The 15,995-nt window shown below is 53.6% G+C and overlaps 1 protein-coding gene across 1 annotated transcript in view; it reads right to left on the bottom strand.

The window, feature by feature from the left end:
- The window catches only part of LOC104462131 (retinoic acid receptor RXR-alpha), a 27,952-nt gene extending 11,957 nt beyond the window's left edge, over window positions 1-15,995 (bottom strand). The window contains exons 1-3 of the mRNA XM_010073969.1: window positions 15,839-15,995; window positions 14,759-14,938; window positions 3,673-3,842 (exon numbers count right to left, since the gene is read on the bottom strand). Coding sequence (XP_010072271.1) covers window positions 3,673-3,842; window positions 14,759-14,938; window positions 15,839-15,977 — 489 coding nt within the window. The 5' untranslated portion in view covers window positions 15,978-15,995. The remainder of the gene's footprint in view (window positions 1-3,672; window positions 3,843-14,758; window positions 14,939-15,838) is intronic.

Here is a 15,995-nt window from a genome sequence, read left to right as displayed (position 1 = left end):
CGGGGAGCATCGTTCCTGGGATTTTCCCCTCCTTGCTCTCACCACCCCCAGCAGCTCTCCAAGGGGTGCGAGGGCAGGGGAGTCTCGCTCCAAGGGAGCTGGGGCTCTTCCCTGGGGAAGGAGATGAGAGCAGGGACGGGGTTTTTCCCTGGGAGAGGGAGAAAAGATGGGATTTCCTCTGGACAACAGGAAAACCCTAAACTGGGTGTGAAGAGGAGCTCTGCAGGGCTAAGTGTTTCCCAGCAAACACAGGGGAACGTCGGCATTCAGAGGCATTTGCAAGAAGGGTGAGAAGGGACACCCTTGGCCCAGGCCATAGAAAGGTCACCAACTTCCAGTCATCCCAGTTTGGTCAGCAAGCTGGAGTAGCCAGGTGGAGAACCCAGGGGTCCCAGCTCCCGCGGGTGGGATGGGGATGGAGTCCTGCCTGCCCCAGAGTGGGACATGACCCATGGGAGACCCCACACTCCAGCAGAACCTGACCTACCAAGCAAGAAGTGCCTGCACAGCCCCATGGAAGGGGTATTTTAGGAAAGCTGGATGTTTTTGCCAAAGCTTTTCTCAGGGGTTGCTTCTGGGCAGGTCGTCATCATCTCCAGGACTGTCCCAGCCCAGGTGGCATCACCGCTGCTCCGCAAGCAGCACAAGGTGCACCCAGCCTTTGGTGCCTCGTACAAAGCCTCAGCGAGGGGCCCAGCCTTTGATTACACCTCAGATGGCAGTTCCTGGAACCATCACAGTGCTTTGGGGCAGAACTTAATCACTGTGGCTCGAGAGGCAGCTAAAAGTATCATCCCCGCGGGCCAGAAGGGCTCTGCCTGTCTCCAGGAGGGGATCGGCACAGCAGTGCTAGCAACCCTCCCCATGCAGGGTAAGCAAATCCCCTCCTGCAGTAAATAGCAAGGGCACGGTGCCGGAGTGTGACAGAATGAAAGGACACGCAGGCACCTGATCCTTCTAGAAAACCGGAGCTTGGAGACATCTTCCAGAAAATGGGTGACTTGAAACCAGCCGCTCAAAGGCCAATTAAGAGCTAATGGGGCTGACACCTCTCAGTTACAGGCTTTGCCTTTCAGTGGCCAGGAGCCCATCCGAGGTGGTGCTTACGCTGCAGGAGCCCAGCTTTGCGGCTGCTGGGGACACAGGGCAGAGACAAACCCACCCTCGCACCCCATTGCAGTGCCCAGGGACAGGGACCCGCTGCGGGCGTGCGGCCAGTGCCCAGCTCCCGAGGGGCAGGGACCACACTGGGGTTTGGGGCTTTCTGGGACACACAGCGTGGAGGAACCCTGCAGCCACGCTCACTTACAGCTTGTGGGAGCCTCCCAAAGGGTTTATCCCTTTTGCCACGATCAGAAGTCAGACAACCGTCACAATTAGCAGCTCTTTGCAGCAGCTGAAGAGCTGTTATCAGGGGCTCACCGGTGCAATTATACTTCAAGTGAGTGTTTTAGTGATGGTCATCGAAACCAAGAGTCTTGGCACTCTCCTGCTACCCAAGGCAGAAGGAGAACAGATTCGCAGGGGCAGATCCCTCTGTCTGAGCTGTCTTCTGCCTGGCTCAGCATCCTGCCCCATCCTGTCTGTGCCACTCAAAAGGGTCACCCCTCACTGTACTCCTCTTTCCCCATCATGGGCTTCAAACCATGAACGTTCCCCATCCTCTCGGGTGTCAGTGAAGGTGTCAGGACAGAGGTCCCCTCCCTGGTCCCATGCTCAGCCCCAGAGCAGCAGGCTTTGCCAGCATCCCTCAACCAGAGCTGGGACCTCTGCCTCCGGAGCAGCCAGGGCGGGGATTGGACTAGATGATCTTTCGAGGTCCCTTCCAATCTCTAACATTCTGTGATTCTGTGATTCTGTGAACCAGAGCTGGGATCTCTGCCTCCGGAGCAGCCAGGGCACCATGGCACAAGGTGACAGTCACAGACATGACAGCACCTGGGAGAGGAGGGTGTTAACTCCTACAGCCCCCCACCACCTCTGTCCCAGCCTGGCACAGCCAGAAAACGTCCTTGCAAATGCTGGAGCTCCTGCAGGCAGCGTTCAATGCAGATGGACCAAGGTGCAGGGACACATTTAAAGGACCCAACACACCAGGCTAATAGGAAACAGCTTGTGTTGTACCCCGTGTCTATTACGGACTGAGTTTTTCTGCCTTTCCATCACACGGGCTCTCCGGGAAGGGCTGGGAGGAGGGCAGCTCCTCCATCATCCCTCGCCTCATCCGGTGGCCTCGTCACTGTGAGCTGCTGATCTCATACATCTGCGAAACCTGCTACAAATGTCACCTCATCGACAGAAGCCGCTTGACAATAATAGGGCATTTCAACAAGCCTCCTGCTTCTATTTAGATGCAACACACATCCTTGTTCACAGTAATACACGTTGAATTATGCAGGAACCAGCTTTCAATTTGCTACAAGAGGCTGAGGAGCCGCAGTGCCAGACGAAGCCATTTATTCCAGCTCGCTCTCTGGGGTTTGTTTTCACGTCAGCACAAACGCTAGGCTACAACTCCCTTGAAGTATTTTTAATCCTGATAGCCGTCAGAGCCTCTCTGAGCCCCTCGCTAACCACGGTTGAGCTGCCTCCTCCAAAAAAAAGCCCCTTGCAAGGTTCAGGGCTGCTCTGTGGGAGAGAATTGCTGTCTGCAGGGTGCAACGGGGCTCTCCAAGGCAGGGGAGCACCGTGGCTCGGTATCATCTGCTTCTGGGCTGTTTTACTGAGGAATTGGCTCTGCCCTTAGCAGGAAGCCTTATGCACTGAAAAGCCTGACCTAGCAAGCCAGCCATGAAGTGTCCTTGTAGGTAAAGGTCAAAAAGAGCATCCCATAGAGGCAATCAAGGCTTAAGACTCCTACAAGGAGCAGTCTCATTCTGAGATCTCTTGTCAAGCCCTGCCAGACACGGTATTCCCAGCTCAATCCTCCAAGCCTCACATAAAGAAAGAGATAAAGTATTATTGTAGCAGAAAATAAATACTGCAGAGTCCTTCCACTTCTCAGAAATAGCTGCATTTCATCATCTCAACCTCACAGACACCTAGCACAGAGCAACAGGAGCTGCAGAGGGATGTTCCAGCCTCTGCTCCTGCCGTACAGCCCGCAGAGCCCCGGCTGTACCCCCGTGAAGGGCTGCTAGGCTGCTTGGGAAAGGAACTTGAAAGCAACCGTCTCCAGGCTTTCTCTTCTTAGAGCCATGCAGATATGTAACTCTGCATCTGAAAAGTCACACCCTGATCTTCCAGCTCGCATCTCTCGGCAGTCCAGCCGCACAGCTCTGTTCGCTGGCTTGACTGGACTCCAGGCTCTTCAGAGCGTGGAGTCTCTTCCTGTCTTTTAGCACTAAGGGCTGTTAACTAAAACCAAATCTTCTCTGTGAGCCCTTCTAATTATGTCTTACAGTATCTGATCCTTCGCTATGGCAGTGAGACAGACAAGCACCGATGCCGGTGGTTGCCCAGGGGCAGAGGGATTTGCTTTCTTCATGCTTTCATCTCCGCTCACACGCCACAGCAGAGCTAAGAAGTTGCATTTCTGAGCTCTACGTCTTTCCTTTCCCATCAGATAACCCCCTTCTGACCTACGCTCACTGCTGTATTCATGCTAGGTCAATCTTGAGGCCCCACAAGCCATCCCTTTGCCTGGGAAGGGAGAGGGGAGAGGTGTCTTACCGAGCTCGGCGTCAAGCCCATGTTGGCTTCAATGTACGTCTCCGTCTTTGGCTCCACTGCGAGTTCAGCCTCCAAGATCTTCTCCACGGGCATGTCCTCGTTGGCGCTACTTGTCGACTCCACCTCGTTCTCGTTGCGGTCCTTCCCCCGCTGCCTCTCCTCCTGGACGGCTGGAAGTGGACAGAGAAGGGACAGGGTCAGCCCAGGGCTCCCAGCCACAGTGTCACTAGCTGGGATCCCGAAGCTCCGCAGAGCTCCAGGCGTTCTTAGCCATGAAAATCTGAAGCATCCTCAGACCTGTAGGATCACACAGACATCTCATGTCTTGTTCTCCCACCTGACCTCTCCATCAGCGTGGTCAGTGGGTTTCGGGTTTGGATAGTCCAAGGTGGGGGGGGAATGGGGAAGGCACTGAGCAGCCCTGGCCTGGGAGAGATGCTCCACGTGTGCTCCTGTGGGAACAGGGCGAGTGAGGGTCCCTTCAGAGCTGGCCTCTGCTGGGAAACTCCCCTTTCTGCAGAGGGAGAAGCCCTGGAAGCAAAAAAAGTTAAAGACAACATGATGAAAAGCAAAGGAAGGTCAGAGGGAGAAGCCCTGGAAGCAAAAAAAAGTTAAAGACAACATGACGAAAAGCAAAGGAAGATACCCAGCGAGTCATCGCGGGAGTGGGAAATGGATGGGTACCGCTGCAGGGAAGAAAACAAGGAGGTGAAGGGATAGCATAAGGGAATCCTAAAGAAAAGAGAAATCGGACAGTTCAAAGCATAAGTGTGGAGTTTAACAATCTCTGAGCCTGTCAGTGCTGAATCTCCACGGAGGTCACATCATGCATCCCGTTCCCTGGTCCAGCAGCGATGCTAACGGCTGTGGCAAGGCTCCGCAGCAGGACGGGACGGTGCTACTGCGGGATGGGAGCTGGGAGCTGGGATCTGCTGGAGCGCTCTATGCAAACCACCACCCAGCCTCTGGCTCTGGGCAACTTCCGAACAGACAGGAGAGACCTGTCCCAGATCCTGCGTGGTAGGAGCAATCCAGCCAGAAGCATGTCACATGCTGATGAGTTAATGTCTAAAGAGTACATAGATAAAAAACACTTATTAGATGCTAATGACATTATCACTAACCATTTCCCTTTGAAACCAGCTCTCGGGCTTTCCCTAAACCTGGAAAGTAGCTTTATGCAGACAGTTACACCAGTAACTATCTCCTTCTCAATCACCATGTTACATACCCTAAATCACACACTTTTCCACACACTGTTGTTTCCCACAGTACGGTTTAGCCCAGTCTGGCTGAGAACAGCCCAAGAAAACAGGAGTTTCCATCACTGCTCACGAGAGACAACTCCCTGAACTTACCCAGCTCTTTGCTGAGCACTGAACAAGGCATTCAGTAATGCAAAACCAGTCCTGCTATTTATTGACAATTTTCCTAACACTTCTCTGCTGACTTTGAAGCTGGTTAGGTGACAATAAGAGACAGCAGCAGAGGCAGAGGTATTGTTCTAGCGAAACCAGAGCTGTCTGCAACACACTAAGGCTTTTTTAGGCAATCACCGGGACCAGCTCTATGCCAAATGCAAAAATGAAACCTGCAACATAAAACCTATTTCTCAAAAACCAGGAAATTAAGACACATGCTAAAAGAGTCCTTTATAGACACTGATCCCATGAACCCAGCTCCACCCCAGCATGCAAAGGCTTGGAGCTGATTTCCCCCATTCACCCTCCCCTCCTGCAGCCGCCGGTGCAGCGTTGCTGTTTGCTGCACGTCAACAGTGTTCAGACTCCTTCCATGTGAAAGCTGTTATGCAAAAAGCAGGAGGTTATTTTTTGCAAACTGCTCTTAAGTTTATGGGCTGCAGAGGCTCCCGAGACCCACGCAACATTTTCTGCTTGGTCTACCAGAGCCAGGTAGGCTGCAGCTGTCAGGGCTGGGATTTGTGTCGTGGCTTTTGTCCATCTGGCTCTTGTCTGGCACAGATTCTTCTCTTCACTTTTTCAGGCCAACATAAAATCCTCCTTAAATTTCTCCCCCTACCCCTACTCCTGTTTTCTCAATCATCAAAAGGCTAGATATTTTTGCTTAATGCCAACCCTTCCTCAACAGCACAGATGCACCAAAACTCCTTTGGGCACATTAGAAGAGATAAAACACCTACTAAATAACAGAAAAAGCCTAAGAGGAAGGCAAACCCTCAACAGATGGGATTGTACAAAATGCCTTAAATGCCAAAGACCTGATGCACAGCTGCAGCAGATCTCAAGGAAAAAGGTACAAATGGGGGTTCCTCGCCCTGAGATCAACCACCTCCACTGTCGGGGTCAGTCCATCGGGAAGGGGTGTTAGTCCAAAAAAAAAAACCAAAAAACTCTTGCTCAGCCACCAGTGACTCAGCTGGATACTGGACTTGTGGGAAAGGGCTGCAGAGATCTGGGGAGACAGAGGCTACTTAAAGCATTAAATCTGCAAATCTCAACCTCATCAAAACCAACAGTCACATTCTTGGGGGTGAAGAATCAGATACACTTGAAAGGTTATAGGAAAGTGAATCTTACAGGTCATCATGACAGCATTTGGTAGTGATGAAGCTGAATGTCGCCGGCATAAACAAGAGATGGAAAGAGATCACACATATAAGCAGTTACTTCTATTGATCTATGCTTTGAGCTGCTACACCAGAAAGTTGGTGCTGCTGACCACTGGTCAGGGGAAAACTGCCTCACTCCAGCCTGCTCCACCCCACACAAAGCCCCCGACACTCGCCCTGCCCAGCTGGCCGCCGGCAGCAATGCCACGCCAGGCAGAGCAGATGGCGTATTCGCACCGACTATGGCAGGTCCAAAGATAAACCAAGCCCTTGCCAGGGAGAGCACTACCTGCTTTGCTACCCCTGTGTCTGAAGACCAGACAGCCCCCTCCAAAGCCAGGACAAGCCTGGCATCACCCTGCACCCCCCCTGCAGCCTGGATGTCCTCCATCCATCCCGTACCCCTGGCTCGCTGGGCTGCTGCAAAGCTGTGCCTGTTTCCCAGCACGGAGCTCAGAGACGCCGTTATCCTCCCTTCCCACTCAGAAGCAGCTCCACACCAGCCCTGTGTCTGCAGGGCTCATCTGGACAAACTACAGGGTCTGGGATGGGTGGGGGGGAAGCCATCGAGAGGAGCCCACGTCACCATCCTTCCACCTCCGCCCAGGCTGCAGGTGTTAGCCCAGATCCACTCGCAGGACCGTGCTGTTCCCAAGGATGCTGATTTTTCTGGTCACGGCAGTGGTACACCACTTCATCATCTGTGCGGGTCTATTCATCTTGAACGCGGGAGGTGAGCCAGGAGTATTGTTTGCTGCAACCCAGCGAACACTCTTTGCGAGGCAGAGCCGTCCCAAGCTGTCGTGACGCCAGCCCTGCCTGCCGCGCCGCGTTTGCAGAGATGAGCTTCCCCGCGCTCTCCTCTGTGTTGATGGCCCTGCCAAGGCTTTTATTTATCTTCAAGGAGACTCGTACGGTTGAGAGGTTTTCGAGTCTGATTTTTCTTAACATAAGGGAAGCGTTTAAAACTTGCAATCCACTTGAGGAGAAAAAAAGATGTTGCAGTCAAAGAGAGCTCCGAGAGGCAGCCCCCCCTCCCAGGGGGCAGCCCCACCCCCTCCAGCTATGTCTCAGCCGAGCCAAGGACAGAAGCCTGTGTTTTCCATGGCACCTGATGAAGAGGCTCTCGTGTTATTCTGCTTGATTTGGTCTGTACTTGCCTAAGGCTGGTTGCTGTCGTTTTTCATCTCGAGCTTCTCCAGCCCATCTGCACTTCCCCAGGCCACGGCACAGCAAGATCCAGAGCCCCATGTGTCCACACCACTTCTCGGTGACCTCTCTAAGAACCAAAATGTCTCATCCCGTGGATCGCAGATGAGCCTTAGCTGCCAGGGTGCAAGGGCTTATATGCCGAAATGCCGGATCCATCCCCTGCCGGTGTGCACATCAACGCTGGGCACCTTGCTTTTGTTCATGGTGCAGCGTCTGATGGATACATGAGCAGGTCTGAGTCCGTGGCAAAGTGGGCAACCAACAAGTGAGGGTGGCTGCGGTTCAGGAATGAACTTTCCCACTGCTGGAGAAGAACAAGCTGCTCTCTGAGGCTCCGGGAAGGACATGGACAACACTGCCAAGAAACCACTGCGGTATCCCCAACTTCATCACAAGCCTCGTGATGAACATGGCAAAGCCCCTGCTCTGAGATGTGTGAACCCCCCAGAATCCCAATCCTCCGGGAAAAGTTCTTTCCTTTTTAAGCCTCGGAAAGAAACCTGATGCTGTGATCTGCAGACTAATTAGATTAAAAAAAAAAAAAAAAAAAAGAACAATGTCAAGTGCATGCTCTGGTTTTAAAGCCTGGGCAGAGATGCAACCCGGGTCCCCCTCGCTGTGGTATGGCCACTCGCCACCGGCACTGCCAGGCTCGGCAGGCACCCCGCTTCTGTGCCAGAGGAATGTTAATGAGGGGAGGAAGAGGCACAAAGGAGACAGGATTTTCCACCGAGGCAGAGGCATTTCTGAGAGCTCCCATGGGTAGGAGCATCCCAGGCTTGTTTGTTTGCTGGGAGAGACGTGGAGGGTACAGCGGCTCCTAATTACCACTTACCCTGCGTTAACACAGACGAGCGCTTGTTTCAGAGATGAAAATCCATCCTTCCAGGAACAATAGCGCGGATGACTGGCTGGGGTTTGTTTCTTTTCATGGGGGAGGAGGGGGAAGGATAAATCACTCCCACCAAAAATGGACTGAATGGGGTTTTCTCAGGGGGACGGATCCCATGTCCGGAGTCCCTTGGCACGGGGAGCCCAGCACCGCGGGGCCAGGCACCGATGCTCAGTCTGGTTCTCAGACAGCGCAAAAGCCGTGGGCAAACAGAAGATGCACTTTTTGGCCTTGGCGCTCTCATTCTTCTGAGCATGCCCTGATCCTCTCCTGCCTTCGCCCCCTTTGCTCCTTCCCCAGCAGATGCAGAGATCCAGAGGGCAAACTGGGATGATGATGCTTTCCAGACCGATCCGACCTGGATGCATTTTGGGGACACATCCCTCCATCGCCAGGGCTTGCCACCCTCCTCCTGGAGAGCCCAGGGGCAACGTGTTCTCCAAGATCCAAACCCGCTCAGTGTCCTCTGAGCCCAGAGAAGCTGTGGATGCCCCATGCCCGGGGGGGGTCAAGGCCAGGCTGGATGAGGCTTTGGGCAGCCTGGGCTGGTGGGAGGTGTCCCTGCCCATGGCAGGGGGTGGGACTCGATGATCTTGAAGGTCCCTTCCGACCCAAACCATTCTGGGATTCTATGAGCCTACGAGTGGGTGGCTGCTTTATTTATGAAGTGCTGGGTGGAGGGTTATTGGGGATTTCCGTTTCACTAGTGGTGGAATTTATTAGGCTCCGCTGCCTTTTTATGCAGCTTTGTCTTAGCTGTGGATCATCAGCATCTTGAAGCGCTTACGCTCGAGTACCTGTTTATATCGAAAATGCCACGATAGCTGAGGAAACGAATTCAGACAGCGTTTCTTCTGCTTTGCTTTCATGCGCCTCCTTTGTTTTCAAAGATGCAGCTTTCTACTACTGTAAACAAGCTCAGAAGCTGAGATGATACAAGAAATAAATGGCAGTGTTTTCTCCAACATTTTCAATTGAATAATGCATTTTTTAAGATAGGCAAAATACTGCCGTGATGATAAAAAAATGTAACTTCAGGGAAATGGAGTGTTAAAAAGTGGATTGAAACCTTAGCATGCAGTCAGTCCACATGGGGAATGGCTCTGGAAAACAACCGCAAAAATCGCTAGCTCGCTTCACTCTCCAAAGGCAGACACGGCGAAGTACAAGCGAACAGCAACACTGCTAAAGCGATGAGAGAAAATGATAAACCAGACTCTTGTTCTCAACCTAAGAGTATCCTTCAAAACAAAAAACAAACCCAGCATCATTTAACCAGCTGCTTTAAAGAGCAGCACTTTAAAAGGATATAAGAAACAAGCTCATTAAGCTGGAAGACATTTTCCATTCCAAAATTATTACTAAAAATAACCATGTTCTTGAACTCTGCCCCTTCACTAGGGTACGGCCACTCGCCTGCTTTTACATTCGCTTGGACAGTGCGTTGGAGACCTGAATTCCTGCTCTTTCTCCCCAGACTCCTCTTGCTCTGTTTGGTCCTGGGAGATGCTCCGGGAGCCGGGATGGCTCTGGCTGCAGGGGGGGCAGAGGATCAGGCTGGGTTAAAACGGGGAAGTGGTTAAAACAGGGGGAACCTTCGGTCCCTCTGGACTAGGAGATGTATCTGAGCAGCTCCCCAGAGACACGCAGAGGTCTCCGAGCTGCAGACTAGAGTCTCTCCCTACGATGCTGCAAGTCAAACCCCTCCCAGGTTAAATCTGACGGCAGTGCAAGAGAGAGGGGGAAAAGCAACCCACAAACACAGGGGAAGAGGAAGAATCATCTCAGGCTGTGGGGTGTAATGAAGTCTTGGAGTCAGGGATCAGGCATGCAACTGGACAGAAGATGTCCCGCATCCTCAGAGCACGGCTCTGGATCACGTCACGGCCGCTGATGGAGGCAGGCTCCAGCCACTGCCGCTATGGTATCTGCACCTGGATTTAGGAACTATCTTGGGGTCAGTTATGCAGGCTGAGCCGCGGTGGGAGGACAGCCTTCTGGTCTCCAGATGGGCTACGAGCTTCCCAGCAGAGATGCAGCAACATCCATTGCACCCGCTCGCCATCAACCGCTGCTGCTAGTGCTCCGCAGCACGCTCGGGCTGCAGCCTCCAGCTCGGCAACTGGGATCCCCCAGTTAACAAACTGGGCAGCCCAGCAGGTCCAACGGAGACAGCCTGGCTCACCCGAGGAGCCGCTCGTGTCCGGAGGCAGCGCTGGGGGAAGGAGAGGCAGGAGACGGAGCGGGGCTGGGCTGCGCTGGTTCCCAACGTCTGCTCCCTGTAAGCCGTCCAAGGGCGGCCGGCGGGAGCATGAGAAAGGGCTCCTCGCTGGTATTTCCTGCTCGCTGTGCGATCCGCCGGCGTTGCCAGCAATGGTGGGGCTGGGACCTGGTCACACCAGATAGCAACGCGCTGCAAAGCGAGGCCGGGGGTTTTGCACTCTCCAGTGACCCCCCTCACCTCCGAAGTTAACCCCAGCTCACGGCATCGCATGTGAGACACCCTTATCCCAAGACCCTCAGTGTTTACTCCCACCTCTTCACAAGACCTCTGTCTTTCTGTCTCAAAGGCAGTTTCCACTTTTTTTCCCTTTAAAATACGAGGCTGCTGATACGCGGACACCTTAGACCCTAATGAGTAACAGATCAGCAGAGTTATGCTTCTGGATGCAAACAGCCACCCCCACAATAACAATCCCTGCATTAGTCAAGATCCCTGATGGTAATCTTAATGTTGTTGTCTATCCAGTATTTAGTGGGAGACAGAGTACAAAAACTAAAGCCTCACACAGCTGGCAGTAATTCATACGGGGAAAAATGCTCCCAGTTGCTTATTTATGATAGCTGCAACCCCTCAGAGTCCACGAGGCTCATTCAGCCCGAACTCGGTGTCGGGATCTATCTTAAACAACAGAGAGCAACAAGAAGAGATGCACCAGAAGAAACCTTCTGCTTCTGCAGGCTTTCACCCCTTTAAGTCAAGATCCCCAAGATCTGACTTCAAAAGCAAAGCCTCAGCCCTGAACCCCTCATCCCTCCAGCAGCACCCCTCAGAGCCCCCTGTCCCTCGCCTCCACGGGTCCGCTGCCTCGCCTGCCCTGGCCAGGCTCCATCCTGGAGCACACGGTCAGGGTCCATCCCTCCGGGTCTGCCCAGGTCTGCTCTTGGCACATGCACCTGGAGACCCTCCAGACGTTGGGATCAAGCCCTTCCAGAGCTCCACCACCTGCCCAAGAGGTCCTGGTGCCTTTACTCCTTTAAGCTAGCTTCTTAGCTACCTAAGAGAGCCTTTTCCTTTTACCCTTCCAGCACAGGTTTTTGGGTACAAAGGTGGCCCTCACCCCTTTTCTTCCCAGCATCACTCTGCAGGTTGCAGCCCTGCTCAGCACCATGCAGGATGCCTCTAACAGTTATTCTCTCACCAGAGCTACAGTACTTCGTTAGAGGCTTTTACTGTGCTTCCATGACATACAAATGCCTTTGGGCTACAGGAGAGACACTTCCCTAGCAGGAATCTGCTCTGCCTTTACACAGCTATAAATTAGGTCTCCAGAGCACGATATTTTTTAGGGAAATGAGGCCCATTACCCTGCCTCTGTTACTTAAAAGATGCAACAGTTTGCACTAGAGGATAACGCGCCAGCTATGTTGTGAGTGAGTACTTAGGCAAAAGGAATTAGCAATGCAGGATTTAGCCCAAAACTGCTCCCAAAACAGAGGTGGGACTGGTGCAAGGACAAGGACAAGGCTCCTGGCCGGCAAAGTGGATGGGCATAAGCAGCGAGCTGGGATGGATGCAATGGAAGAAGACGTTTCGTTGACAGATCAGGTGGATATCACATGTGAAACTCAAGAGCTGCCCAAAGCCAAAGCTTAGCGAGATCCAACTTCTCACTTTCAGGTCTAGGACAACACTAGGACATCTCCAAACCTGCCAGGAGACACTGTGAATTTTTAGGTTTATGACAAGAGAGAGCTTTATTTGGGGACCAGGGGAGTTATTCCAGCTTTCCCAGCATGGGGATTATACCCCAAACACCTCCTGACTGCCGACGCCCTGGCTTTCTGCCCTTCTCCGAAGCTCTCCTTGTGCAGTGCCAGCGTTAGAAGATCAGCCAGTGCCGCCTGAGTGCACTTGGAGAGTCACGGAGATCCCATCTGTCACACTTTTAAATAATTGGCTGATCGTTATGAATTCATTTGGTATTCATTGTGATAATGTTAATCAAGATGAATTAATAGAGTCCTCATACTGTACGCGCTCCCTGGGGAATTCCACCACCATTTAGAAACTAATTAATGGACCTATAATTTTAGCGGTGCTGCCCATGCAATCACCGTTGATGGTAGGCATGGAGCAGGTACCCGATCGCAGGATGTCAGCACAGGCTAGAGTTAAAGTGTTACCGCCAATGTTCCCTTCTCTGCCAGCACTGGCTGAGATGTTCTAGGGGTCCAAAGGGAAAGCGGGTCTCCAGCTGCCAGCGCAAGGCTCCAGAGGCAATGCCAGGGCCATGGGATGCTCCGCATCTACCTACACCTGCATTTCTCCCCTTGAGAAGCAAATGCTGCTGCTGCACACACACAAGACTTCTTGGCTTCTCTTTAGTCACCTGAGTCTCCCAGGACTGGAAATGAGACCTTCCTCCCTCCATCTCCTCCCGCCACACATCTCCTGCAGGATCCAGCACGCTCCACGGCTCTGCCCCTCTGCAAAGCAGCCAGGGCAACGCCAGCCCCTCGCACACCAAGCACCATGCCTGCATTGTACCACTCATCACTTTAGAGAAATTTTCTGAATGTCTCAGTCTCTCCATTTAAGATGAGGTTTTCTCACCAAGCTGGAAATGATGCAAACAGGACAAGACAGGAGACAAGGAAAGCACAGAGGACGAGGGGCTGGGAGACCCTGCCACTGCTCTAAGGAGCAGCTTTTCTCTGGCACAGAGAAACCCTCCATCAAACACGTATTGCTTTGGGGGAGTGGGCCACAAGCACCCCAAGCTCTGCCTGCTGGTGTTCCTTGAAGGTTCCAGCTGTGCATTGTTCTTCCATCCAAAGCAACACGTTATCACCTCTTCCACTCCCTCCAACCACGTGCTCTCCCCAAGGAGATTCCTGCCTGCAGAGCTGCTGCAACCCATCCTTACTTGGGTCAGAAAGCTTCATTTCCGAGCACCAAAGGGTTAAGGAGATTCCCTGGGTACCCTCGGACCCAGCTCACTGCAATCCCCCCACACCTCGAGCAGAGACAGCTTTGACTTTTGAAGTCTGTGTGCAGCGGGTCCTTAGGTAACCCCGCAACCGGAGCGTGGCAGGGGCTGCTCGGCGCAGCTCCGGCGCTGCCCTATCTCATCAACGCTCCAGACAGGACTAAGTGCTCTTCAAAGAGACCCGGGCACAGCAAGCAGAGCGACTGGGCCGAGGGATGGGTTTATCGGCCGGTCAGGGAGGTGAGGGTGGCTCCGAAGATGTAAGGGGAGAAGGCAGCAGAGAGCTGAGCAGCGGCACGGGGTCATTTTCCCATCGTGTCTGGTAAAAGCCTGTTCTGCCAGCAGTGTAAAACAGATGCAGTCAGCATTTAAAAAGAGCAGTTAAAAGAAGCACTGCCAGGGAGTTTTAGATCCTAAATTTACATTCCAGTAAGGGGAAGGATATCTTTTTACAAGACTGAATTTCTGTTCCCCTCCCAATGAGAAAAAAAAAAAAAAATCCATTATTGCTACTGCTAGGGAATGCTGCTGAGTGAGAGCAGCTGGTGACGAGGACGATGATTTCCTGAGTTTCCCTGCCCGTCCCGAGCGAGGTGTGCAATACAAACAGCACACAGCTGGGACACACACCGGAGCAGCTCACCTCCCCAGCACCACGGTGATTAGCAACCAGCAGATTAAACGCGATCTCTATCTTGCCAGTGTCCCCTTATCAGCTCCGGTTCTCCAGGATGCAACATCCCGTGTCACACGGAGAACGAAGGGCCAAGCCAGGTGGCAGCATTTGTCACCCAAAATGCACTCAGCCCTTTCGCAGCGCTGCTTGACGGGGCTCTGCAGGGAAAGGGAAGAGCTCGGTGCATTTGCCATGCACCGCGGTAGACGGTGCAAAACCAGGAGCGCAAGTTCCAGGGCAGCAAAGGACCTCGCGAGCACTGTCTGCCTTCTGTGCCCCCCTGCTCCCCAGTGCAACCATCCATCATCTGGGTACCGCCCTGGGACTTACCGCTGCTTTGGAGGCTGTGGCTGCGGCACAAAAGCAAAACATAAACAAGAGCCGTGCATTTTTGGCAGCCCTTGGCGAGGTTCACACTGATGCACATGGTGCTGCCGCGCTGCCAACAAGGAAAGGGACCTGCAGCACCCATGGGTGCTCAGGCCAGGCTCTGTCACCCTTACCTTCTCGCTTCATGCCCATGGCGAGACACTTCTGGTAGCGGCAGTACTGGCAGCGGTTGCGCTGGCGCTTGTCGATCAAGCAGTCCTTGTTGTCGCGGCAGGTGTAGGTGAGGTCTTTCCGCACCGTGCGCTTGAAGAAGCCTTTGCAGCCCTCGCAGCTGTAAACCCCGTAATGTTTACCTGCGGGGGGGGTGGGATGCGACTCGGGTCAAAAGGACTCACGAGGGTCCTGGGTGCCCCCAGCTCCCTGCTTTGCTCTCCCTCCCCACAAGCTCATCCCAGAGCCTCTCCCAGCTGTGTCTGGGGAAAGCAGAGGTTTCTCGGAGCTTTGCCTTGACTTCCACAAAATGAGGATGCCCTCCACGGGCTACAGCCTGCCTTATATCCAGGAAAAGCCCTTGCCACCTCTTAGCTGTACATCAGGGGAGAGGCAGCGCAGCAGTGAAACACGGGGTGCCCCCTGTACCCCATCCGGACCCCCCATACAGCTCAGCCTGCTCTGCCCCACACGCCCACCCTCCTCCTCCAGCCCCGGAGCCCGGCAGGCACAGGAGGTGTCCCCACGGACCTCACCAACTAGGCAATCAGAGCACTTACGGAGCTGAAAGCTTTTAAACCAAGGTGAGAATAAAGGGAATCAGCACATCTTTATCTCCCAGGAGCGAGGGAGTCCATGCGAAGCACATCTTTTTATCTGGCACATCTTTTTATCTGGTGCTATGTGACACAACCGCTAGGGATCAAAGGATGGGCAGAGAGAGGGACACGCGCTAATGCCCTGTCTGCCCTGTCTGCGCTGCTCAGGGCTGAGGATGCAACTTTTTTCCCTAACATAAAGGCTCAGAGCCTGCCCCAGACCAGACGGGCTGGGGGGGTGCTGCTCAATAAGGGACTTTCCATCCCTCCCTGCCAGGGCACGGGCAGCTCCTCTCCCGATGGAAAGTGCCCACCTGCGCTGGCGGTGCTGCGGGGACCCCGGGAGCTCTGCAAACCCTCCCCACGCTCTTGCAGGGCACCCACCCACAAGGGCAGCCCCCGCAAGCCGCCGTGAGCCCCTCCCGCGGCAGGCATCAGCCTTACCTGAAGATCTGTCCCCGCAGATGGCACATATGTGCTTGGTGAAGGAGGCCATGGTTCCTGAGGGATGTGCTGGCACTTTGAGGACTCCATTGAGCCCCAGGGGTGGTTTAATGTCTTCTGAGCTGCTGACGGGGTTCATGGGCGAGTTGAGCTGTGG

Source organism: Pterocles gutturalis, unplaced genomic scaffold (assembly GCF_000699245.1).
Source record: "Pterocles gutturalis isolate BGI_N339 unplaced genomic scaffold, ASM69924v1 scaffold852, whole genome shotgun sequence".
NCBI lineage: Eukaryota > Metazoa > Chordata > Aves > Pterocliformes > Pteroclidae > Pterocles > Pterocles gutturalis.
Note: the sequence above shows the minus strand (reverse complement) of the source record. Positions and strands in the feature narration are given on the sequence as shown.